The sequence below is a fragment of the Entelurus aequoreus genome, linkage group LG14, assembly GCF_033978785.1.
Source record: "Entelurus aequoreus isolate RoL-2023_Sb linkage group LG14, RoL_Eaeq_v1.1, whole genome shotgun sequence".
Classification (NCBI taxonomy): Eukaryota; Metazoa; Chordata; class Actinopteri; order Syngnathiformes; family Syngnathidae; genus Entelurus; species Entelurus aequoreus.
In genome coordinates this window covers 44001890-44027060 of record NC_084744.1, presented here as the reverse complement: position 1 = coordinate 44027060, position 25171 = coordinate 44001890, and the positions used below count along the sequence as shown (strand labels likewise).

The 25171-nt window shown below is 37.5% G+C and overlaps 1 protein-coding gene across 1 annotated transcript in view; it reads right to left on the bottom strand.

Annotated features, from left to right (window-relative positions):
* LOC133664290 (WD repeat, SAM and U-box domain-containing protein 1-like) overlaps positions 1-23628 on the bottom strand; it is a 45655-nt gene extending 22027 nt beyond the window's left edge. Inside the window, exons 1-8 of the mRNA XM_062068800.1 lie at positions 23210-23628; positions 20479-20666; positions 17501-17587; positions 17093-17186; positions 15544-15577; positions 15423-15463; positions 12734-12880; positions 1566-1571 (exon numbers count right to left, since the gene is read on the bottom strand). Coding sequence (XP_061924784.1) covers positions 1566-1571; positions 12734-12880; positions 15423-15463; positions 15544-15577; positions 17093-17186; positions 17501-17587; positions 20479-20666; positions 23210-23628 — 1016 coding nt within the window. The remainder of the gene's footprint in view (positions 1-1565; positions 1572-12733; positions 12881-15422; positions 15464-15543; positions 15578-17092; positions 17187-17500; positions 17588-20478; positions 20667-23209) is intronic.
* Positions 23629-25171: the final 1543 nt, after the last annotated feature.

The following is a 25171-nucleotide window of genomic DNA, read 5'->3' as shown; positions in this document are numbered from 1 at the left end:
TTTGCAGTTGCCAATCAGGCGGCTATTTCTGCCTGCCACGCCTGTTCGCCAGGGCTCGAGGATTCATTATGTCAGAGACCTTCTGTTGCATGCATGACTTCTCCTCCTCTGTTGAGTACAACAACGACTCTTACCTGCACGTCGTTATCCTGTTCCCTGCATCTTGGGGGTCACAACTATAACGGAATTGATATTGAAATGATAAAAAAGGTTATTGAAGAGATTTCAGAACATTTGACATATATCAGCAAGCTATCATTTCAAACAGGCAAATTCCCAGATAAAATGAAAATAGCAAAAGTCGTACCGATTTATAAGACTGGAGACAAACACCAGTTTATAAATGACAGACCTGTTTCTCTACTTCCACAATATTTTCTAAATTATTGAAAAATTGTTTAACCAGAGATTGTAGCTGAGATAGACTCCAGCACCCCCAGCGACCCCGAAAGGATGGATGGATGAACAAATTAATAAATAAAAACAACCACACTGCAAAAACTGAAATCTAAGTAAGATTAAATATCTCAATTTAATAAGGGTGATATTTGCTTATTTTCTGTCTGATAAGATCATTCTTCTCACTGAGCAGATTTTATGTTAGAGTGTTTTACTTGTTTTGGTCCTAAATGATCTCAGTAAGATATTACAGCTTGTTGCTGAGATTTGATGACCTATATTGAGTAAAACATGCTTGAAACTAGAATATCAACTGTTGCAAAGCTGTGTCATCAACACTCACAAGTATAAAACTACTTTTTTAAAGTAATAATTTCTTACTTCAAGCATGAAAAAAAAAATCATGATGCCGAGCGCATATCATTATGTCAAGATAATGGCACTAGCATTTACTTCATTTAAGAATATTTTTCAACATATTGAGCAAAAAGGTCTAATTAGTTTTTTCTACCAAGAAAAGTGCACTTGTTATTAGTGAGAATATACTTATTTTAAAGGCCTACAGAAATTAAATTGTTTTATTTAAACGGGGATAGCAGATCCATTCTATGTGTCATACTTGATCATTTCGCGATATTGCCATATTTTTGCTGAAAGGATTTCGTAGAGAACATCGACGATAAAGTTCGCAACTTTTGGTCGCTGATAAAAAAAAGCCTTGCCTACACCGGAAGTAGCGTGACGTCACAGGAAGAAGGACTCCTCACGTTTCCCCATTGTTTACACCAGCAGCGAGAGAGATTCAGACCGAAAAAGCGACGATTACCCCATTAATTTGAGCCAGGATGAAAGATTTGTGGATGAGGAAAGTGAGAGTGAAGGACTAGAGAGGCCGTGCAGGACGTATCTTTTTTCGCTCTGACCGTAACTTAGGTACAAGCTGGCTCATTGGATTCCACACTTTCTCCTTTTTCTATTGTGGATCACGGATTTGTATTTTAAACCACCTCGGATACTATATCCTCTTGAAAATGAGAGTTGAGAACGTGAAATGGACATTCACAGTGACTTTTATCTCCACGACAATACATCGGCGAAGCTCTTTAGCTACTGAGCTAACGTGATAGCATCGGGCTCAAATGCAGATAGAAACAAAATAAATAAACCCCTGACTGGAAGGATAGACAGAAGATCAACAATACTATTAAACCATGGACATGTAAATACACGGTTAATAATTTCCAGCTTGGTGAAGCTTAACAATGCTGTTGCTAACAACGCCATTGAAGCTAACTTAGCTACGGGACGGCGGCGGGCGTTGTAGCTTTCGACGACACCCCGGCCGCCATCAGAGTCGGCAAGAAACATATATTTCCCCAAAGTTACGTACGTGACATGCACATTGCGACACGCACGTACGGGCAAGCGATCAAATGTTTGGAAGCCAAAGCTGTACTCACAGTAGCGCGTCTGCTATCCATCTCAAAGTCCTCCTGGTTGTGTTGCTGTAGTCCGCCGCTAATACACCTACAGCTTTCTTCTTTGCAGTCTCCATTGTTCATTAAACAAATTGCAAAAGATTCACCAACACAGATGTCCAGAATACTGTGGAATTTTGGGATGAAAACAGAGCTTTTTTGTATTGGATTCAATGGGTCCGAATACTTCCGTATCAACCATTGACGTCACGCACATACGTCATCATACATAGACGTTTTCAACCAGAAGTGTGGCGGGAAATTTAAAATTGCACTTTATAAGTTAACCCGGCCGTATTGGCATGTGTTGCAATGTTAAGATTTCATCATTGATATATAAACTATCAGACTGTGTGGTCGGTAGTAGTGGGTTTCAGTAAGCCTTTAAGGTATTTTTGGGTTCATTGAGGTTAGCTAATTTTACTTGTTTTGGAAGGTCTTGACAAGCCGAATTTTCTTGTTTTATTGGCAGATAATTTTGCTTAGTTCAAATAAAATACCCCTAATTTTTATTTATTTTTTTCTTGTTTTTGAACACTGACTTTTTGCAGTGCAGTACAGATACAGAGCCAACACCTCAACATCAATGGCATTAATCGAAATAACGGCGATAAGAGATCACAAATGCTAGATAGTAAAAAAATGTGCTGCTGCAGTGTTTATGGATTTAACAAAAGCATTATCACAATATCTTAATTAACAAATTATAATTGTATGGCATCAGAGGGTTGGTCTTGAACTGGGTAAGAAGCTACTTAACCAACAGGAAGCAATAAGTAAAGGTAGGCGAACACACTGAACATATCTTGTGGCGTTCCTCAGGGATCAATACTGGGACCAAAATTGTTCAAGCTTTATACAAACGACATTTGTAAAGTTACAAAGTACTTAAAGATAGTATTATTTGCAGTTTTGTTCAGGAAAGATGTTAGTATAATTATATATAAGTTATCACACAACCCTTTTCGTGCAATAGCATCATAACTTGTTATCTTCCACTGCAAATTAGGAGTTGCCTCGCCGCAGCCGTTTCTGTTTTTCAGCCTGCTAACAGCCAAGGACGGACCTCAAGTACCTCAACGAAGATAAGGCAAACAAAGCAGAGACAGGGCGAAAGAACGAGGCTCAGGACATTTCCATTCTGAATAATCACGTATTGTGTCTACTGAGCTGTTTGCATAATATGTGACCCCTCCCTTTAGAAGCGGCCTCAGTGATGTAACTAGGGAACTCCTGAATAAAATGGGGAGCGCGGGGGCTGTTCCTCAGAGCGTGGTGGGAGACTGTAACTGCGTGTGCAGCTCCATGCGTTCTCCTCATGAGCAAAATTGAATTCTGTCCCTGCCTGATTCCTTGCTTCTTGTCTTGTTTAATAGATAGTTTGGTGCTTAAAGCTGACAGGAGAACACACAAAAGCTAGTACCAATACTAATAGAAGAAACGTACAAATTAAAAAGATGGTTTGACAAAAACAGACTATCCTTAAACTTCAGTCAAACTAAAATAATGCTATTTGGTAACAGTAGAAGAGAAAGTCAAATTAATATACAAGTAGACTGAATAGATATTGAAAGGGTAAAATAAAACACATTTTTGTGTGTAATAATTGATAACATAATACATTGGAAATGTAATCTAACAAAGTGAGATGGCAAGAAATATTTCAATAATGAATAAAGAAAAACATGTTCTGGACCAAAAATCACTTCATATTCTCTACTGCTCACTAGTGTTACATATCTGAGTTATTGTGTAGAAATATGGGAAATAACTACAAAAGTACACTTCATTCAGTAACAGTGTTACAAAAAAGATAAATAAGAACATTACATAATGTTGAATATAGAGAACATACAAACTCTTTATTTGTTGAATCAAAAATATTGAAATTTAACGACTTGGTGCATTTGCATACATTATGTAGAAAGCAAACTATAACCTGCTAGCCAAGAATGTACAACAATTCTTCTCAACAAAAGAGGAGAAATATAATCTTAGAGGAAAATGTAATTTAAAACATTTGTATGCACGTACAACACTTAAAATCTTTGGGATATCCATACAGTAGCCAACACAGATAAACAGACACATTTTGATATTTTTCATTTTCAAACCATAACAAAATATATTATTTAAAAAAAAAATTATTTACCTTTAGGGCTCCCGGGGGGTCTGACTTAGACCCATAAAGTTTCTAAGTCATTAAAATGTTAAAAACAAGTACATTTTAATTTAAATTTTTTATTTAACGCTTACAGTAAGTCTCTACAGTACATCAACTTCAGGTTGATATAAAGTTAAAAAAAAAAAAAAGGTTTTATGCCTCTTCTGTCAAAGACAACTTTGTTTTTTTATAATAAAACTGAAATATGCAGTATTTCCCCCACTGCCCAAAACATTCAGAAAGCAATGTTAGATGTGAAGTAATTAGAGCCTTAAAAAGATCAATAATGCAGGACACCATTGATATTAATTCATTGCTATTTTTGAGTAATCACAGTGAAAAGATAAGTAAAATACCATTAAATATATTTGGGATCCAAAAGGTGCCCCACTCATATAAAGTGATACATTTTAATTAGTGTTTTTTTTTTACTTTCAACACTTAAGTTACAAGATCAACTTCAGATATTTCTGTCGATTTTACGTTTGAACTATTATTTTGTTTGTTTTATGCTCTTTAGTCAAAGAAAACGTTGATGTTTTTGTATGGCAACCACACAATATTTTCTGCAATATTTTCCACATAAAACATTTTAAAGTGAAATATTTGAAATAATTGGAGCCTTGAATAGGTCAATAATCCATTATAACATTGATTTTTTTTTTTTTTTTGAGCAATGGCAAAAAAATAAAAATAAAGATAGACAAAACAAAAAAAAACAGCATGCATGGCAGCTTTGTGTCAACATTGCAACTTTTTCTAGTTAGATTTCACCTCATTCTACTTTTTTTTTTAATGTTTTTTAAATTTTTGCAATATAATTTCCAGAATGTGTGGCGGGCCGCACTTTGGACACCCCTGGTCTAGTTTGATCGTTTGGCATTCTCTTCATGAGCTTCAAGCACACCTGTGAAGTGAAAACCATTTCAGGTGACTACCTCTTGAAGCTCATGGAGAGAATGCCAAGAGTGTGCAAAGCAGCAATCAGAGCAAAGGGTGGCTATTTTTGAAGAAACTAGAATATAAAACATGTTTTCAGTTAATAAACCCTTTTTTTGTTAAGTACATAACTCCACATGTGTTCATTCATAGTTTTGATGTGACAATCTACAATGTAAATAGTCATGGAAATAAAGAAAACACATTGAATAAGAAGGTGTGTCCAAACTTTTAACCACTTTTGTGGGATTTTGTTGAACTGGGATTCTCCAAAGCTCGTTGCAGACACTATTGTTGCAGACCCACAGTGGAAGTGTGTTTGTATTATTAGGAGTACATGTCACCTCCACATCGGCCCAAATCCTGCAGAGTGGAGTCTTGCAGTCTAGAAGGCTGACTCATGGACTGGTGGTGCCAGAAGCAAACCTCAGAGTCTTTTTTTAATCACCCGAACAGATGCCGACGTAGGAAAGCGCACACGTCAGCATCTTGGTGGGCCACAATATTAGGGACACATGCTTCACAATCTAAGAAGAATTCACAATGTCCCGAAATATTATTCAAATGTGTATTGACACCATCGTTTACCAGCCAGATGCTACCTGGAATAAGCACTGAAATAACACTGCTTTCATTACTTTAAACTGCAATTCAATATATTCATTATCATCATTGAGTGAATGCTCCACACACATGCTTTTCTACACCAAAATGCATCTATTTATTATTATTCCTCTACTTCTTCTCCTCCAGATGTTGGCGCACTCTACCTTTCACATCTTTCAACCGATTCAAACCGTTCCAACTTCAAACTGTTCAGTCTATTCGGCAATTACAGGCTTTTCTTTTGACAAATTTCAAAAATTCCCAGATTTCCCAGAATTCCATTTTTCAAACTTCCACCATTTCCACATTTTTCAACCTATTCAAACCATTCCACCTTCAACACAGTTCACCATCCTGGAAATTCAAAGTATAATGTTTCCAAGTTCAAAAATATTCCAGGATTTTCCAGGATTTTCCAGAATTTCTGCCTTTCCAAAGCCCTATTTCCACCCTTTTTTCTGGCGGCTACTCCTTCCACATTCTACAATGCATTTAACCCGTTCTACCGTCAAATTTCCCGGTTTTCCCGAAATTCCAGGAATTCCGTGATACCATTTCTCAATTCAACATGTTACTACTTCAACATTTCTCGACCGATTTGAAAAAATTCAACACCAACCATTTCAACTCATTCAGACCGTTCAAGTTTTTTTTTTTTTTACCATTTTCAAATAAATCCCGCTTTTCCCGAAATTCACAATTTTTTCTGAAAAACTAAATTCCCGGATTTCCTATAATTCCTTTTTTTGCATTTTCCCCCAAACTTCCGCAATTCCCACATTTTTCAACCTATTTAAACCATTCCACCTTCAACACATTGCACCATCCTGGAAATTCAAACTTCCTGTTTTCCAAGTTCAAAAAGATTCCAGGATTTTCCAGAATTCCTGCTTTTCCAAAGCCCTATTTCCACCCTTTTTTCTGGCGGCTACTCCTTCCACATTCTACAATGCATTTAACCCGTTCTACCGTCAAATTTCCCGGTTTTCCCGAAATTCCAGGAATTCCGTGATACCATTTCTCAATTCAACATGTTGCTACTTCAACATTTCTCGACCGATTTGAAAAAATTCAACACTAACCATTTCAACTCATTCAGACCGTTCAAGTTTTTTTTTTTTTTTTACAATTTTCAAATAAATCCCGCTTTTCCCGAAATTCCCAATTTTTTCTGAAAAATAAAATTCCCGGATTCCCTATAATTCTTTTTTTGCATTTTTCCCCAAACTTCCGCAATTCCCACATTTTTCAACCTATTTAAACCATTCCACCTTCAACACATTGCAACATCCTGGAAATTCAAACTTCCTGTTTTCCAAGTTCAAAAAGATTCCAGGATTTTCCAGAATTCCTGCTTTTCCAAAGCCCTATTTGTACCCCTTTTTCTGGTGACTACTCCTTCCACATTTTACAAAGCATTTCAACCGTTCTACCATCAAAACCGGGAAAATGTCCCGGTTTTCCCGAAATTCCAGGAATTCCGTAATACCATTTGTCAATTTATCATGCCACTACTTCAACATTTCTCGACCGATTTGAAAAGTTTCAACACCAACCATTTCAACTCATTCAGACCGTTCAAGTTTTTTACCATTTTCAAATGAATCCCGCTTTTCTCGAAAATCCCAATTTTTTCTGAAAAACAAAATTCCCTGATTTCCTATAATTCCTTTTTTTTTGCATTTCCCCCATTCAAAATTAATTGGCCATTTTTCAAACTTCCACCATTTCCACATTTTTCAACCTATTCAAACCATTCCACCTTCAACACATTCCACCATTCTGGAAATTCAAACTTCCTGTTTTCCAAGTTCAAAAAGATTACAGGATTTTCCAGAATTCCTGCTTTTCCAAAGCCCTATTTCCACCCTTTTTTCTGGCGACTACTCCTTCCACATTTTACAATGGATTTCAACCGTTCTACCGTCAAAACATTCCTCTTAATCGGGAAAAAAACTGAAAATTTCCCAGGTTTCCCGAAATTCCAGTAATTCGGTAATACCATTTCTCAATTTGTGAACCCGTTCTCAAACAATGGCAATAAAACTATTCTGATTCTGATTCTGATTCAATTCAACATGTTACCAATGTTAACCATTCCACCTTCAACACATTCAACACAGCCTGGACATTCAAACTACCTTTTTTCTACATTCAAATCATCCTGGACATTCAAACTACCATTTTTCTACATTCAACAAATTTCCAAGAATTCCCGTTTTTTGGTAACCTATTTCCACCCTTCTTAAGCTCGACTACTCCTTTCGCATTTTTCAACCCATTTCAAGCGTTCCACCGTCAAAACACTCCTCATATTCTGCACAAAAACCAAGTTGGTTAAGGAACTTGAAAAATTCCCGGTTTTCCCGGAATCCCAGCAATGTCTCAGTTAAAAACTCTTATTAATTCAACATTTCTTGACCGATTTAAACAATTCCAACACCGACCAATTCAGCTCATTTAGGACATTTATGCTCCTAATCATTTTCAAAACAAATCCCACTTTTCTCAAAATACCCAAATTTCCAGGAAGTTCCAATTGAAATGAATGGGACATTTTTCCAAGTTGCATAATTCCCACATTTTTCAACCTATTCAAACCATTCCAACATCAACACATTCCACTCATCCTGGACATTCAAACTAACACTTTCCCAAGTTCCAAACCTAATTCCGGTTTCCCTGGAAATTCAAACTCTTCAACATTCAAACCATTCCCACATTCTAACCATTTCAGCGTTTTAACGATTTCAACATTTAAACCATTTCTACATTCATCCTTCATCCCCATTAGCATTTCAGTTCAGCGTCAGCTCTTCCAACATTCAAACCATTCCAACATTCAAACTATTCTTACATTCATTCTACATTCTGTCTGCATTTCACTTCAACTTCAGCATCGGAACATTCACACGCAATCTCTATAGGAATTGCCTCTTCTACTTGCTATTAATATCTCGTATTATACTGTAAACAAGGACATTGCCATTTCTGGTTGCTATATTTGGTTACTATTGTCTCTTTTGGAGTAAAATAGGACTATCGAATAGATGACTACTGCAAAGTAACAAAACCACAGTCAATAAATTAAGAACACACAAAAATTATTGAAAAATAAATAAAATGATCAACGGAATTGGTGGTAAATGTTGCTGATCTTAAAATGCTTGCTACTGTAAATTCAATGTCATTATTGTCCTCATATTTTTGTTTGCATTATTGCATACAAATACAAAAATACATACTGTAGGCATATACTGTAGGAGTAATGGAAATACTGACCTGGGCACACTGACTGAGCGCCTGCAGACAAGAAAGAGAATACATTTATACGGCATATTTTATACTTGGGGGGGGGGAGGAGATGCAATAGAAGGCACGAAGAAAGAAGAAGCATGAAAAACATCAACCACTGGAATTTTTTTGTTGACATCAGCGTGACTGATGGCAAATGTTCGCTAAGCTGCTTTTGCTTTTTTCCCCCTTCCTCTTAGCGAGGAAAATTCCCCTTTTAATACAACAAGGTTTGTCTCAGCGTATTATTAAACATCACACACACACACACACACATTCATTCTTGTACTTGTTACCTTCTTGAGACCTCCGAAAAATGCCTCCCTCTTTAGGACCACCCTTTCTAGATATATAAAGATTTGTATTTACAACATTAATACAATATACATACTATGCAAATATAAAAAAAAGTAAGCTTTTAGGTAATATTTGTATTTTTTTGTTTGTAATTGGTTTTTAATCTTCATTATTTACTTCAAGTTATTACAGTATGTCTCTATATACATATGTATTTTATTTTTTTAATTAATGTTGGCCAACGGGGGCGCATTTCAATTTCTTACACACACTTGTTATTACATATGTTGGCCAGAGGGGGAGCACTTCCAATTTTTACACACACTTGTTATTTCATATGTTGACCAGAGGGGGCGCATTTCAATTTCTTACACACACTTGTTATTACATATGTTGACCAGAGGGGGAGCACTTTTAAAACCGACACAAAGTCAATTTGAAAAAACCCTCCTTTTTTGGGACCCCCCTCATTTTGATAGATTTCACCACCAGGGGTGCAAATGAGATCTATATTTTTTGTTTTTTGTAATGTGCTTAAGGCCGATGGCAAAGGAGTCACGGACCACAGATGGCCCCTGTGCCGCACTTTGGGCAACCCAGGTGTAGAAGCTAACTGTTAATGGCCACTATAGTCTTAGCACTGTAGAGTATTTGTTCATCCTATGGTCACATATGGGACGCGGGTTGTCTTACGTCAGCACCGGAAGTCGAAAACCAGCAGTTCACCTTGTGGGTTTTTTTCGGGGATGAATAGGGAAGTCCTTCTTTAGCTACCGTCTTGTTTTATCACATATTGCTGCCTTTGCACCTGTCAATGTTTACTTTTGTATGCACATTAAATCAACAAAAAATCCTGACTTTGGAGCAATGTTCACGGACTCTAGTATTTGGCTCTCTTATTAGATGCTATGGTTTTCCGTATTGGGACCATGATTTCGGTCTTAACTTGGTCACCGGTCCTCATATGGAAGCTACTTTTCCTTGTTGATGTCTCAAGAAGGGTAGACACACACACACACACACACACACACACACACACACACACACACACACACACACACACACACACACACACACACACACACACACATACACACATACACACATCTTGTAGCAGGACCTTTAAGTCACAAGTGGATTAGTGAACAAGCTCTCATCATTTCTTTACCTCAACTTCTTTCCAAATCAAACTGATATTAAAATCAATACAGTTCTTGCTTGGGTTTGTCAACCTATGTATCTGAAAAAATGGGACATTTGCTGGAAAATAGTGAAAAAGAAGGAGAACACATGTACAGTATTATCCTCAGGGGTGTAGCACCAAATTCTGGGGCCCCATACAAGACTCCTAAAGGCCCCACGCCCCACACCAAACATCGTGGCCCCATACACACACACTTAATATTACTAATTATTGCATGTATATGAATATGTCAAGTTTTGCTATACTTCAGAGTGTAAAGTGGAGATGATCTGATAGGATGATCAATAATACATATCATTGTATTACATCATTATTAATATGATTATGCTATTATTAGTGCATGTCTGGGAGTTAAATCTCCCCGACTTTAGAAACTAGTGGCACCTCTGTTTCTAACTTTAATCAAGGGTCCTTGAATGCACCACAGTTATTAGCAATGAGACGCCAGTAGTCTTAGATATTGGTCATTTGATTCAAGCAACCTTCTTCTTGGACTTCTACGGCTACAAATATATATTGACATTAATGACGTCATTTTTTAAAATAAATTACAAAAAAAAAACATTTACAAAACCCCACTGCCCCCCTTTGCCATGCTTTGAACAATTTATTTAAAAATGTCATAAAAAATCCAGGGTTGATGTTAGACACTTAGGGTTTGGGGGGCTCCGCATGGTAGGGACCCACCATGGCCTTGATGTCCCCCAAGCTTAATCGCATTATTAGTCCCCACCCGCATGTACTGTACATATCTCCCTCACGCTACAGCACATGCATCACGTCGTTCCACCAGGGGAAACTGGACAAAACTTAACCTAATGTTACTATAACAATCTACAAGGTTAATTGCAGTTGGCTTCTCTTTCTTCCCCTCCTTGTATCTGTTTTCTTTTGTATTTGAAGTTATCATTACATATATGTATTGTTGCATTTGAACAATTGTATTGTTGATATTAGAGGTAATTATTGTTATTAATCATTATCTACAGTGCTATTTCTATTGGTATTTGTATTGCTCCATTTGTAGTGTAATAATGTTCATTGTCATTTCTGTATTATTTATTTCACTAACTGCTTCTTTGCTATCACTTTTACTATCATATTTGTACATATCCTATTTGCTGATGTTCTTCTGTTCTTCTTGTTATTGTTATTGTTATTGTGGTTGTTATTGTTGTTGTTTCTCTGTCTTATCCCCCTCTTGTTCCCACAATTTCCCCCTCCGTCTTCCTTTTTGCACCAAATAATAATATAAATCCATTTAATAAAGTCAAATATAAATAAGGCAACAAGAGAAGTATCCCACACTTCTCTTTTGTAAACTAAATTTGTGCAGCCGATATGGGCATCTACATCAACTATATGATTTGCCTGAGTAGCTGGACAGGACAAAAAAAAAATTGAATAGGGTTATTCTTGCTTTCAGACCAAGAAAAGAACCCTGTTGTTTTTAAAAACAATTACATTGTGAGAGATCTGACCTTTGACCTCAAGTACCTCTAAAATCTTGGGTCAGATCCTCTTTAAATAAACAAATAAATAGGATTATTGATTGATCTCACCTTTGACCACAACAAGTGTTGATGTTGTAGGCCACAGCAAACCCTTACAGGGTTAATCACACAGTAATTGTCATAATACTGGTACTACAGTAGCACTAGACCAGTGGTTGTTAACCTGGGTTCGATCAAACCCTAGGGGTTCGGTGAGTCGGCCTCAGGGGTTCGGCAGAGCCTCCGCCGCGGAGGTCCAGACACGCCCGACTCATCGTGTAAATAAAAACTTCTCCCTATCGGCGTATTATGGATACCCCCAAACAATTTTCCCTCTAATTTTCCATATGTGTAACAAACGCAAAAACTCCTTGAGCATTCATGTGGAGCGCATGTGAGCGACGTCAGACGTGCACATGCACTGTGGTCACACCTGCAGCACACCTGTCCCAAACCTGACTAAATAACAAGTTCAATGTTTTATTATTATAATCAAATGACAGCAGTCATTTCCATGAGATTATTTTCTAATATAAGTGTTTTGGCCCACTTACAATGACTATAACATTGTTTTTCATGAGTTGTGTACTAGTATTATATGTCTGGGTGGGGGGTCCTACTTTGGAAATAATGTGTACCCCTTTCAGATATTGCATTTTGTTCCCACTAAAACATTCACATGTTGCACAATGAGATGTAAACATGGGATCATGTGTCCATTCCTGTAACTTTCCGTTTGTAAAATATATCTTTATTAGTATTTCTTTAATATGATAACATAATTTTATGATTACGGTTCGGGTTCGGTGAATGCGCATATGATACTGGTGGGGTTCGGTACCTCCACAAGGTTAAGAACCACTGCACTAGACCATAGTGTAGATGTGTGTAGTGTTTACCAGCTGTGTGGGGTCCATCTCCTATCTTCCACACATGGACGCTTCTGTCCATGGAGCCTGTGGCCAACCAGGGCATGCTGGGAGACACAGCTACAGTCGTCACGTACCTGCAGGGAGCCAGGAGCAGATGAGTGTGTGTGTGTGTGTGTGTGTGTGTGTGCGTGTGCGTGTGCGTGTGCGTGTGCGTCTAAAAGTGGCACACTGAGAGATCAGGCCCTTTTCATAAAAATCCACTTTCACATTTTAAATCCTCTGCACTACTTATAAGTCACACCTTAGTGATGGCGCACACTTTTCGGATATAAAAACCCCTCAACAAGCCAAAAACATATTTTGATATGAAAGACTGTAATTTATCAAGTTGGGTTAGGGTTAGCCACGCCGTCCCATGTGTGTGTGTGTTCTCGTATTTCTACCGTTGTTGAGACATGAAGAAGGAGAAGTAGCTTCCATATGAGGAGGTGTGAACAAGTGAGGACATAAATCATGGTCCTAATAACATTGCATCTAATAGAGAATGTCTCATTTGCACCCCTGCTGGTGAAATCTATCAAAACGAGGGTGGTCCCAAAAAGGAGGGATTTTTCTAATTGACTGTGTGTCGGTTTTAAATGTGCCCCCCCCCCTCTGGTCAACATATGAAATAACAAGTGTGTGTAAAAATTTGAAGTGCTACCCCTCTGGTCAACGTATGAAATAACAAGTGTGTGTAAAAATGTGAAGTGCTCCCCCTCTGGCCAACGTATGCAATAACAAGTGTGTGTAAGAAATTGAAATGCGCCCGCTTTGGCCAAAATTAATTTTAAAAAAAATAAAAATAAATATGTATATACAGACATACTGTAATAACTTGAAGTAAATAATGAAGATTAAAAACCAAATACAAACAAAAAATTATAAACATTTTTCGTCTTTTTTCTCGCAATGTGTTGACTTTTTTTTATAAAATTGGGAACAATTTCTAATATTCTTTCTGTTTCTGTAATATTGCAATATTTAATCATTATTACTTTTTTAAGTAAAATTATTACTTTTTAATGCAAAACGGTGACATTTGTCATATAAAATTCTGACTTTTTTTTGTTGTTCTTCTAAAACAGTGACATTTTTTGAGTAAAATTATGACTTTTGTCAAAATTTTGCCAAGTAAAATTCCAATTGCTATAATATTGCCAAAATGTTAAAGTTTTCTTATAAAATTGTGACTTTCGTCGAGTAAAATGACGACTCTTTTCATAAAATTGCCAACATTTTAAGCTTTTCTTGTAAAATTGCGACTGTTATTGAGTAAGATTCCAACTTGTATCATAATATTGCACAAATGTTAAATTTTTCTTGTAAAATTTTGACTTGTGTTGAGTAAAATGACGACTTTTATTATAAGTTTTTCATGTGAAATTCCAACTTATTTTTCACAACAAGCTTTTTTTATTTGCATAGTATGTATATATTGTTTATGTTGTAAATACAAACCTTTATACATCTAGAAAGGGTGGTCCTAAAGAGGGAGGCATTTTTCTAATTGACTGTGTCGGTTTTAAAAGTGCTCCCCTTCTGGTCAACATATGAAATAACAAGTGTGTGTAAAACATTTTAAGTGCTCCCCCTCTGGCCAACATATGTAATAACAAGTGTGTGTAAGAAATTGAAATGCGCCCCCTTTGGCCAACAATAATACAAAAAAATAAATAAATAAATAAATAAAATAAAATAAAATATATATATGTATATAGAGACATACTGTAATAACTTGAAATAAATAATGAAGATTAAAAACCAATTACAAACAAAAAATTGAAAAAAACAAAAAATAACTAAAAGCAGTCTTTCTCACAATGTGTCGACTTTTTCTTATAAAATTGGGAACAATTTCTCATATTCTTTGTGTTTCTGTAATATTGCAATATTTTCTCATCAAATGATTACACTTTTAATGTAAAATTATTACTTTTTTCATGTAGAATTATTACTTTTTAATGCAAAACTGTGACATCTAAAATTCAGACTTTTATCACAATATTGCCAATATTGTTCTTCTAAAATAGTGATATTTTGAAAGTAAAATGATGACTTTTGTCATTATTTTGCAGAGTAAAATTCCGATTATTATAAAATTGTAAAGTTTTCTTATAAAATTGTGACTTTTGTCGAGTAAAATCACGACTCTTCATAAAATTGCCAAAATGTTAAGCTTTTCTTGTAAAATTGCAACTGTTATTGAGTAAGATTCCAACTTTTATCATAATACCGCACAAATGTTCAGTTTTTCGTGTAAAATTTTGACTTGCGCTGAGTAAAATGACGACTTTTATTATAATACTGCCAAAATTCTAAGTTTTTCATATGAAATTCCAAGTCATTTTACACAACAAGCTTTTTTATAGTATGTATATATTGTTAATGTTATAAATACAAATATTTATATATCTAGAAAGGGTGGTCCTAAAGAGGTGTGTGTGTGTGTGTGTGTGTGTGTGTGTGTGTGTGTGTGTGTGTGTGTGTGTGTGTGTGTGTGTGTGTGTGTGTGTGTGTGTGTGTGTGTGTGTGTGTGTGTGTGTGTGTGTGTGTGTGTGTGTGTGTGTGTGTGTGTGTGTGTGTGTGTGTGTGTGTGTGTGTGTGTGTGTGTGTGTGTGATGTTGGTTTTTTTACCCGTTGTGTTGCTTTAAAGTGTGTAGAAGTATTCCTTGCTCCTGTGGACACATGTAGAGCATGTTTAATCTTTTTAAAAAGTACAATTAAAAAAAGTCACTAATACATGGTTGCAACCTACCGTCTCATAAATTGCAACACTTTTATCCACTGAACTGTGAAGCAAAAAAAATGATTCTTAATAAATTAAATCCAGACATGAAATACACATACTAGGAGAGATGACTTATTATTATTGTTCACATGTAGATTTGATGGCGGTAGAGAAAAGAGGCAGGCTTTTTAGCACAACAAAACAGCTCCCTCTTGTGGCCAATTGTGGGAAAGACCAGTGTTCTTACATTACATTGTTTACATACTGGGGCTGTTTCTGTTATTTCGGCTGCTTTTTTTCCAAATTAGCAGCACCTTCCAATATAATGCAACATATTATTATCTACATATATTTGTATTGGATGTCAAAATATAGTGCAAGTGTACCTAATAATGTGTCTGTTAGTGCAGTGTTTTTCAACCTTTTCTGAGCCAAGGCACATTTTTTCCATTGAAAAAATCCCGAGGCACACCACCAGCAGAAATAATTAAAAAATGAAACTCATTAGGTGATATTGACAATAAAAAGTCGTTCTCGCAATTGTTGTATATGACTTTAAACCATAACCAACCATGCATCAATATAACTCTTGTTAAGTTAAGTTAAGTTAAGTTAAAGTGCCAATGATTGTCACACACACACTAGGTGCGTTGAAATTATTCTCTGCATCTGACCCATCACCCATCACCCCCTGGGAGGTGAGGGGAGCAGTGAGCAGCAGTGGTGGCCGCGCCCGGGAATCATTTTTGGTGATTTAACCCCCAATTCCAACCCTTGATGCTGAGTGCCAAGCAGGGAGGTAATGGCTCCCACTTTTATAGTCTTTGGTATGACCCGGCCGGGGTTTGAACTCTCTCAAAGTAGGTGTACTGTCACCACCTGTCACATCACGCCCTGACTTATTTTGAGTTTTTTGACGTTTTCCTGTGTGTCGTGTTTTAGTTCTTGTCTTGCGCTCCTATTTTGGTGTTTTTTCCTGTTTTGTTGGTATTTTCCTGTAGCAGTTTCATGTCAGTCGAGACTGTTTAAGTTGTGCAGACGCTATCCTTCTTTGTGGGGACATTGTTGATTGTCATGTCATGTACGGACGTACTTTGTGGACGCAGTCCGCTGCTCCACAGTAAGTCTTTGCTGTCGTCCAGCATTCTGTTTTTGTTTACTTTGCAGCCTGTTCAGTTTTAGTTTCGTTCTGCATAGCCTTCCCTAAGCTTAAATTCCTTTTCTTTATTTTTGTTTTAAGCATTAGATACCTTTTTACCTGCACGCTGCCTCCCGCATATTGTGATCACGACAAACCATTGTTTTCCCGACATCTACAAAGCAATTAACTACCGGCTGCCACCTACTGATATGGAAGAGTATTACACGGTTACTCTGCCGAGCTCTAGACAGCGCCAACACTCAACAACGGCACATAATTTGCGGATTATAATTACTGGTTTGCAAAAAAATATTTTTAACCCCAATAGGTGAAACTGCATAATCTCCCACGGCACACCAGACTGTATCTCACGGCACACCAGTGTGCCGCGGCACAGTGGTTGAAAAACACTGTTTTAGTGCATGTGTGTCTCACCCTGCGACTACCAGCTTTCCATCAGAGGAGAAGGCACAGCACAGAACTGGAGCACACTGACTGGAGAGTGTGTGGAGAAGCTTCACAACACATGCTGAGGGTCAACAACACACACACACACACACACAACACACACACACACACACACACACATAGAATGTATTTGTACAGTTGGTGGCTTTTGGCAGCACGACAACTCTTTGTTAGTAAGTCACAGCTGTTTCACCTGCAAACAACACACACAATAAACGTGCACCGGTGGCCACACCCGTTGTGTTGTTGTGCAATGACAATGCACGACAACACTCACACAAACCTTTTCCTTCCAGTAGAAATCCAACCACGCGTTGATTTATTGGACAATATATTACATGCATGAACTTCATCCTCGCTGCACAGTGGACATACCATGTCCTTCGTGCTGAGAGACCACCCAAATCTTCACCTGGCTGTCCTGTCCACCAGAGGCCAGGCGCACCTGACCGTGGCTGTCCTCTATAGAGACAACATTATTGTTAGAATAATTGTATCTAAGTTATCACAAAACTTTGTGTTACATTGAGTCCCCGGCGAGAGGACAAAAGCTGTCTTTAATCCTACCAATCAAAAGGCTTGTAAAACTCCACTGTGTAGGATGGGAAGCAACATGAAGGTGTTCTGTTTCTTTCATGTACTGTAATCAACAGAAAGATATTGTCTGACCCAAGAACTACAGAGCGGAGAGGAAGCAGGGCCTGACTCCCCTCCAGGCACCGCTTGTTTGAACTGTTTTACGACTTTTTCTGTGAACTGTTTTATGACCTTTTCTTTGAACTGTTGTAATCAAAGGCGATGGCTGTTTACGACCCACTTCCCTTAGAAACAGCTGTTGCCATGTACCGGTAATCAGGGAAAGTCCAAATAAAAGAGGTGGCGTACAATCTTTCGCCAGAGCGTGCCGGAGACTATACAAGAGTACAGCCCAGACTTTTCTCCTCAAATTGAGCCAAATTTAATTCTGTCTCTCTTTAATTCTTTGCTTCTTGTCTCGTTTAATAGTCTAGTCTAACCTGACAATTATTACAGTAGTAGCACAGTAGTAGAAACTTGATGTAATAATACAAATCAGTCACTAAATTTGGTCTATTATTTCCCCGTAGACCAAAGATAACACTTATTAACACATCAATGCAACATTTCCGTCTAGTTTATTGATATCAAAGGACCGAAAGGCCAGGCTCCTCCCTTCACTATTAGTCTTGTTTTGTTTATTCCGCAAAACAGTAGATATTTGATGTTGGCCTATTCATTTTGTCAGAGTTACAGGAGCGCTCTGTTGTTTTTATGACCTTCTGCAAAAATGTGAGACTCTTACAAGTTTTTTGGGTTTTTTGCTGTTTTCCTGTGTGTAGTGTTTTAGTTCTTGTCTTGCGCTCCTATTTTGGTGGCTTTTTCTCTTTTTTTTGGTATTTTCCTGTAGCAGTTTCATGTCTTCCTTTGAGCGATATTTCCCGCATCTACTTTTTTTTAGCAATCAAGAATATTTCAGTGGTTTTTATCCTTCTTTGTGGGGACATTGTTGATAGATAGATAGATAGATAGATAGATAGATAGATAGATAGATAGATAGATAGATAGATAGATAGATAGATAGATAGATAGATAGATAGATAGATAGATAGATAGATAGATAGATAGATAGATAGATAGATAGATAGTACTTTATTGATTCCTTCAGGAGAGTTCCCTCAGGAAAATTATTGTCATGTTCGGATGTACATTGTGGACGCCGTCTTTGCTCCACAGTAAGTCTTTGCTGTCGTCCAGCATTCTGTTTTTGTTTACTTTGTAGCCAGTTCAGTTTTAGTTTCGTTCTGCATAGCCTTCCCTAAGCTTCAATGCCTTTTCTTAGGGGCATTCACCTTTTTGTTTATTTTTGGTTTTTTACCTGCACGCTGTTTCCGACATCTACAAAACAATTAGCTACCTGCTGCCACCTACTGATATGGAAGAGTATTACACGGTTACTCTGCCGAGCTCTGGAAAAGCACCGACACTCAACAACAACACATCATTTGCAGACTATAATTACTGGTTTGCAAAAAATATTTTTAACCCAAATAGGTGAAATTAGATCATCTCCACCGGCACACCAAACTGTATCTCAGTGGTTGAAAAACACTGTGCTATAGTATAACTAAAGAAGTTCAACCGAGGACTACTGACTGCATCTGAGGTAAACAAGTTACAGCAACACTTAAGTTACATAAATCACAAAAAAATATGTGTGATTGCCAAAAATGAGAGGACTTACAGGGTGCCTTGAGGAACGCCTCAGTGATGTAAATCAAGTGTGGATCCCAGTGGTTTATGTTTGCTAGCACGGTTAAAATGTCAATGCAAGGATCTGCCAATGTGTTTACCATAGTCCAAGGTCCTCTGTACAACTGGAGCACTCTAGTCTTCAGGAATTCACTTTAAAAATGGTAAATGGGTTATACTTGTATAGCGCTTTTCTACCTTCAAGGTACTGTGGAGAATGCATATATGTTTAAGAGTTCTTTCTTTATTCATAGTCTTGTTTAAAACAGCTAATATTTTCCCATGTGTACTCTTTTTGCTTGTATCTCTGTGCTTTACTTTGAAGGGGTTGGAATGTGGGAGTAAAGCATACTCCCTTTTTGCCTTATCAGTATCAGAACAATGAGGCTGTATTCCTTTCTGGGCAGGGTGGGGGCTGTTTTCCTATTCAATAAAATGTCTCTTTCCGTTTGGCTTTCAGACCAATTCTAGATGCCGCTATTAACGGACTGTAGGACTGGTCTCCTAAAGCTTTGGTAAAACTTGATAATATGCCTATTCTGTCTTGATGGTCCTTCTTACTCAACATATATGTCATCTGAAAGAACTTGGGATTGACCAGTGACTTAATTCCCTGAGAGGAAGACTGGTCAGACGCAACAGTACTCAAAGCGCTTTGACACTATTTCCACATTCACCCATTCACACACACATTCACACACTGATGGCGGGAGCTGCCATGCAAGGCCCTAACCACGGCCCATCAGGAGCAAGGGTGAAGTGTCTTGCTCAAGGACACAACGGACGTGACGAGGTTGGTAGAAGGTGGGGATTGAACCAGGAACCCTCAGGTTGCTGGCACGGCCAGTCTCCCAACCACGCCACGCCATCCATGAAAATAGTTCTGTCCCAAGTTTGGAACTCAACTCGGCGACCCGACAGATGGCAGACCCTAATCTGGGGGTGGGTCTCATCCCAAGAACGAGTTTTTCCTTGCTTACATCGGTCATGTGGGGTTCAGTCGGTTCTCTTCGAGGACGAGGAGTGCGCGAAAATGGTGAAATTGACGCCATGTATGAAATATCGGACTATACTTCTGAACTCACCGATTTCAGAGTGGGGTGCAAAGGTGGTGCAGGTGACCCCCAGGTCGTGGGCGTTCTTCTCTGCGTGCAGCAGGTTGTTGTCAATGTCCCAAATTCGCAGGTCTCCCGTGGAGCAACCTGTCGCCACCATGTGACTGCAGGGGGAGAAGCAACAAGCCAACACACTGGCCTCGCTCACCTCGTTACATCTGCACAAGAGGAGAGCATCATTGTTATTTATTCAAACTAAAAATACAAAATCTTTGAGAGATGTTAAAAACAAACATGGTAGAATATCTCCTGATACATGCACTTATTGGAACACTGACCCTCTTGTTTATGGATCTTCCTCCTTTAATACCTGTTGGTTGACCCCTTAACCTATTACATCAATTAGGGGCGTAACACCAAATTCTGGACCCCATACACAAGACTCTTAAATGGCCCCCCATCCCACACTAAACCTAACCACACACAGTCGGTATGTTTACATGCACTAAAATACTCATTATTGTATGGATTTGTTTGAAACCATTTTTTTTTCAACATACATAATTTAGTTTTTTACTTTTTAAATATGTAATTAACCTATCTAGAACTCATCTAGGTAACTCCCTAGATAACGTGTTTGGGTTGTTTTAGTACGTTTTTCTCCCCCCTCCCAAAAAAAGGTTTTGTCATCACAAAATCTTTTTTCCCTTGAATTTTATCATGCTTATAAACTCAGGAAATATGTCCAGAGTGAACATACAAGTCTTACTTGTCTTTTAGTAGTAAGTAAACAAACAAAGACTCCTAATTAGTCTGCTGACATATGCAGTAACATATTGTGTCATTTATCATGCTATTATTTTGTCAACATTATTAAGGACAAGTGTTAGCAAATGAATTATTAATCTACTTGTTAATTTACTGTTATTATCTGCTTACTTTCTCTTTTAACATGTTCCATCTACACTTCTGTTAAAATGTAATAATCACTTATTCTTCTCTTGTTTGATACTTTACATTAGTTTTGGATGATAGTCAAGTCAAGTCAAGTCAACTTTATTTATATAGCACATTTTCAACAACTTTTTAGATTGAACCAAAGTGCTTTACAGGTTAAAAAAGCATGGAGCAAACAAAAAACAAAAAAACAAAAAAAAACAAAGAACATAAACAATGAGTGTGCTAAACAAGATAGTGCAAATGCAATACGGTAAAAGGGGTCGAATAAAAAGTTTAAAAAATTATACCACACATTTAGGTATCGATCTGATACCAAGTCGTTACAGGATCATACATTGGTCATATTCAAAGTCCTCATGTGTCCAGCGACATATTTCCTGAGTTTATAAACATAATATACATTTTTTTTAAAAGAAAAAATATTTTGTTTTACTAAAAATATCAATGTAATCATAGTAGTATCGACTAGATACGCTACTGTACGTGGTATCATTACAGTGGATGTTAGGTGCTGCGATGAGGTGGCGACTTGTCCAGGGTGTACACCGCCTTCCGCCCGAATGCAGCTGAGATAGGCTCCAGCGACCCCCCGCGACCCCAAAAGGGACAAGCGGTAGAAAATGGTAGGATGGATGTTAGGTGTAGATCCACCAATGGCGTTTGTTTATACTGTAGCGCCCTGGAAGAGTTGGTGCTGCAGGGAATTATGGGAATTTGTTCTGTAGTGTTTATGTTGTGTTGCGGTGCAAATATTCTCCCAAAATGTGTTTCTCATTGTTGTTTAGTGTGGTTTCACTATATGGCACATGTTTATGATAGGGATGTCCGATAATGGCTTTTTGCCGATATCCGATATTCCGATGTTGTCCAACTCTTAATTACCGAAACCGATATCAACCGATACCGATGTCAACCGATATATACAGTCGTGGAATTAACACATTATTATGCCTAATTTGGACAACCAGGTATGGTGAAGATAAGGTTCTTTTTAAAAAAAATGTATAACATAAAATAAGATAAATAAATTAAAAACATTTTCTTGAATAAAAAAGAAAGTAAAACAATATAAAAACAGTTACATAGAAACTAGTAATTAATGAAAATTAGTATAATTAACTGTTAAAGGTTAGTACTATTAGTGGACCAGCAGCACGCACAATCATGTGTGCTTACGGACTGTATCCCTTGCAGACTGTATTGATATATATTGATATATAATGTAGGAACCAGAATATTAATAACAGAAAGAAACAACCCTTTTGTGTGAATGAGTGTGAATGGGGGAGGGAGGTTTTTGGGGTTGGTGTACTAATTGTAAGTGTATCTTGTGTTTTTTATGTTGATTTAATAAAAAATAAAAAAATAAAAATAATTTTAAAAAAACGATACCGATAATAAAAAACAAAAACGATACCGATAATTTCCGATATGACATTTTAAAGCATTTATCGGCCGATAATATCGGCATGCCGATATTATAGGACTCTTAGTGGGACATGTAGGGCTGTTGACTAAGTATGCGTTCATTCACTTGTATGCAGTGAGTTGAAAATCAAGATGATTGTGTCATTAGTTCATTATTCGGCACAATTAAGTTTAAGTAAGACATTGTTAATTAAAATTACTAAATTATTTGTGACTTCTTTATCATATAAAACAGATCTTATTCGCCACAAAATTAACAACAACAATATTGATTATTCATAAGTTAATTTAAAGATTGAATGTTGCCATAAATCCCTGGCATTGTCTTCGGGGCCCCAGCACCCACGGGATCGGCGCCTATAACTCACAGTACCTGAGGAATGTTCTGGAGGTAAAGTCCCAAAGGGCCACAGTTCCATCACTGGCCCCTGCTATCAGGAGGGATGAGTCGGGGGCCAGTGCACACACCCGGAGAGGACTACGGTTCGGGTGTTGCAGCTCCGAATCCACCTCCCCGGACCGGCAGCTCCACACCAGGATGGAACCATCCACGCAGCAGCTGAGCAGGTAATCCCCAGCGGGGGTGAAGCAGCAGCTGCGGACTCCATAGCCGTGAGCCCGGAGTGGGGAGCAGGGGAGCTCGGAGAAGTCCGACGTGTCGTACAGCCTGAGGCTCTTGTCTCCTGAACCTGTGGCCAGCAGGGAGGCGGAGAAGGTGCAGCAGGTCACCTCATCAGTGTGATGCTGGAGACTCCTCTCATGGCACACCTGCATCCTGGGGCACACCTGCATCCTGGGGCACACTCACGTCAACAACACCCGACAAGACCAATTCTCGTCTACTAACACACTAATCTCTCAGCACAAAGTCCCAACACAACATGAGCCATAAAGTCTGATAGCGCAATAAATGTGGATCGATACAACTGTCGATGGCCTCGATACCAGTAGCTATATCAATATCGATAGTATCGATATCGGTATTGATCAATACTAGCTAGCATTGTTGTATAAAGTGGTTATTGTCATGTATTGGTTACTCAGGTCACGGGACAATACCGGAACCATTGTAGGGGGAACTTAAAGGCGGGGGACACAGGATATGATGACGGGTGTTATGTGTTGGACACCGGGAAGTGAAGGCAAAAAAGACAATAAGCTTTCTTTGTCACCGTTCATCAAATTTGGTATTTTTGTAAAGAAATGTTTATCAACATTATATGCTCCAGGCAAAAAAAATGTCTACATAAATTTATGAAAGTAAAGCCTACATTTTCTAATTGGCTTAATGGGTTACAATTATCCAATCAAATCTTGGAGGATGATTAAGAGTACAAAAGCCCGTAAATTGATATCCTAGTTAAAAACATTTAAAGTGATTTAGGTAGCCCTTTTTTTCATATATTTTTTTAGAATTATTACTCTGTATTTGCTTTTGTTTTCTTTCCTTGATGTTGAAAGTGCCTTGACTTTTGTGTGAATTATAAATGCATGTTTTGTTGTTCAATAAAAAATAACAAAAACAACAATAAGCTTTCTTTGTGTTTTATTTATCTTAGAGTGCACTAAGTTGGGCACGCAACAGTTATTTATTGTATTTTTTTAAATTAATTATTAGACATTGTGTTGTCACGTAAATAAGATCAGGGAATAATCAAGCCAAAGGAGTTGAATGAAGGCCAACACATGTTTTTGCTCAAAAGATAATATGTACTAAAGTATCGTAAATTATTGGAATATTTTGTTGATATTGTTACATTGCCGTATTTATTTATTGCTTGATTATTCACAAATAAGTTTATAAAACATATTTTGATTCGGAAAATAATCAAAACCAAACTCATGGATGTTAAAACGTTCAACATAAAAAGTATCGGTGTCAGTGTCGGTATTGTACGGTACTTGGTATCGAATTGATACCAAAATGTGCAGTATCACCCAACCCTACTGATGGCTATGTCAGATGACGAAGCGCTGAAGCCACGCCTCCTTTTAAAAAAAAAGGCCTAACTAATAAGTTACCAAGCAGTCCTGTAAATGGTGATTAAAACACATGGTACATGGTCAAGAATGATTTCATAATAAATGTTTTATTCAAAAAATTGTATGAAAGAAAATTATTTCACGTTCAACCTTCCACAAAAGTTAATACATTTCATGTAAAGTTTGTTAAAGAAATCAAGAAAACAATGACGGTTTTGTAGGCTCTTACATCAACTCTATTTACACTCACAATATTTAAAATATGTAATAAAAATATGTTTATCAGAAATGGCCCTGTGATGAGGTGGCGACTTTTTCCAGGGTGTACCCCGAGAGGGACAAGCGGTAAAAA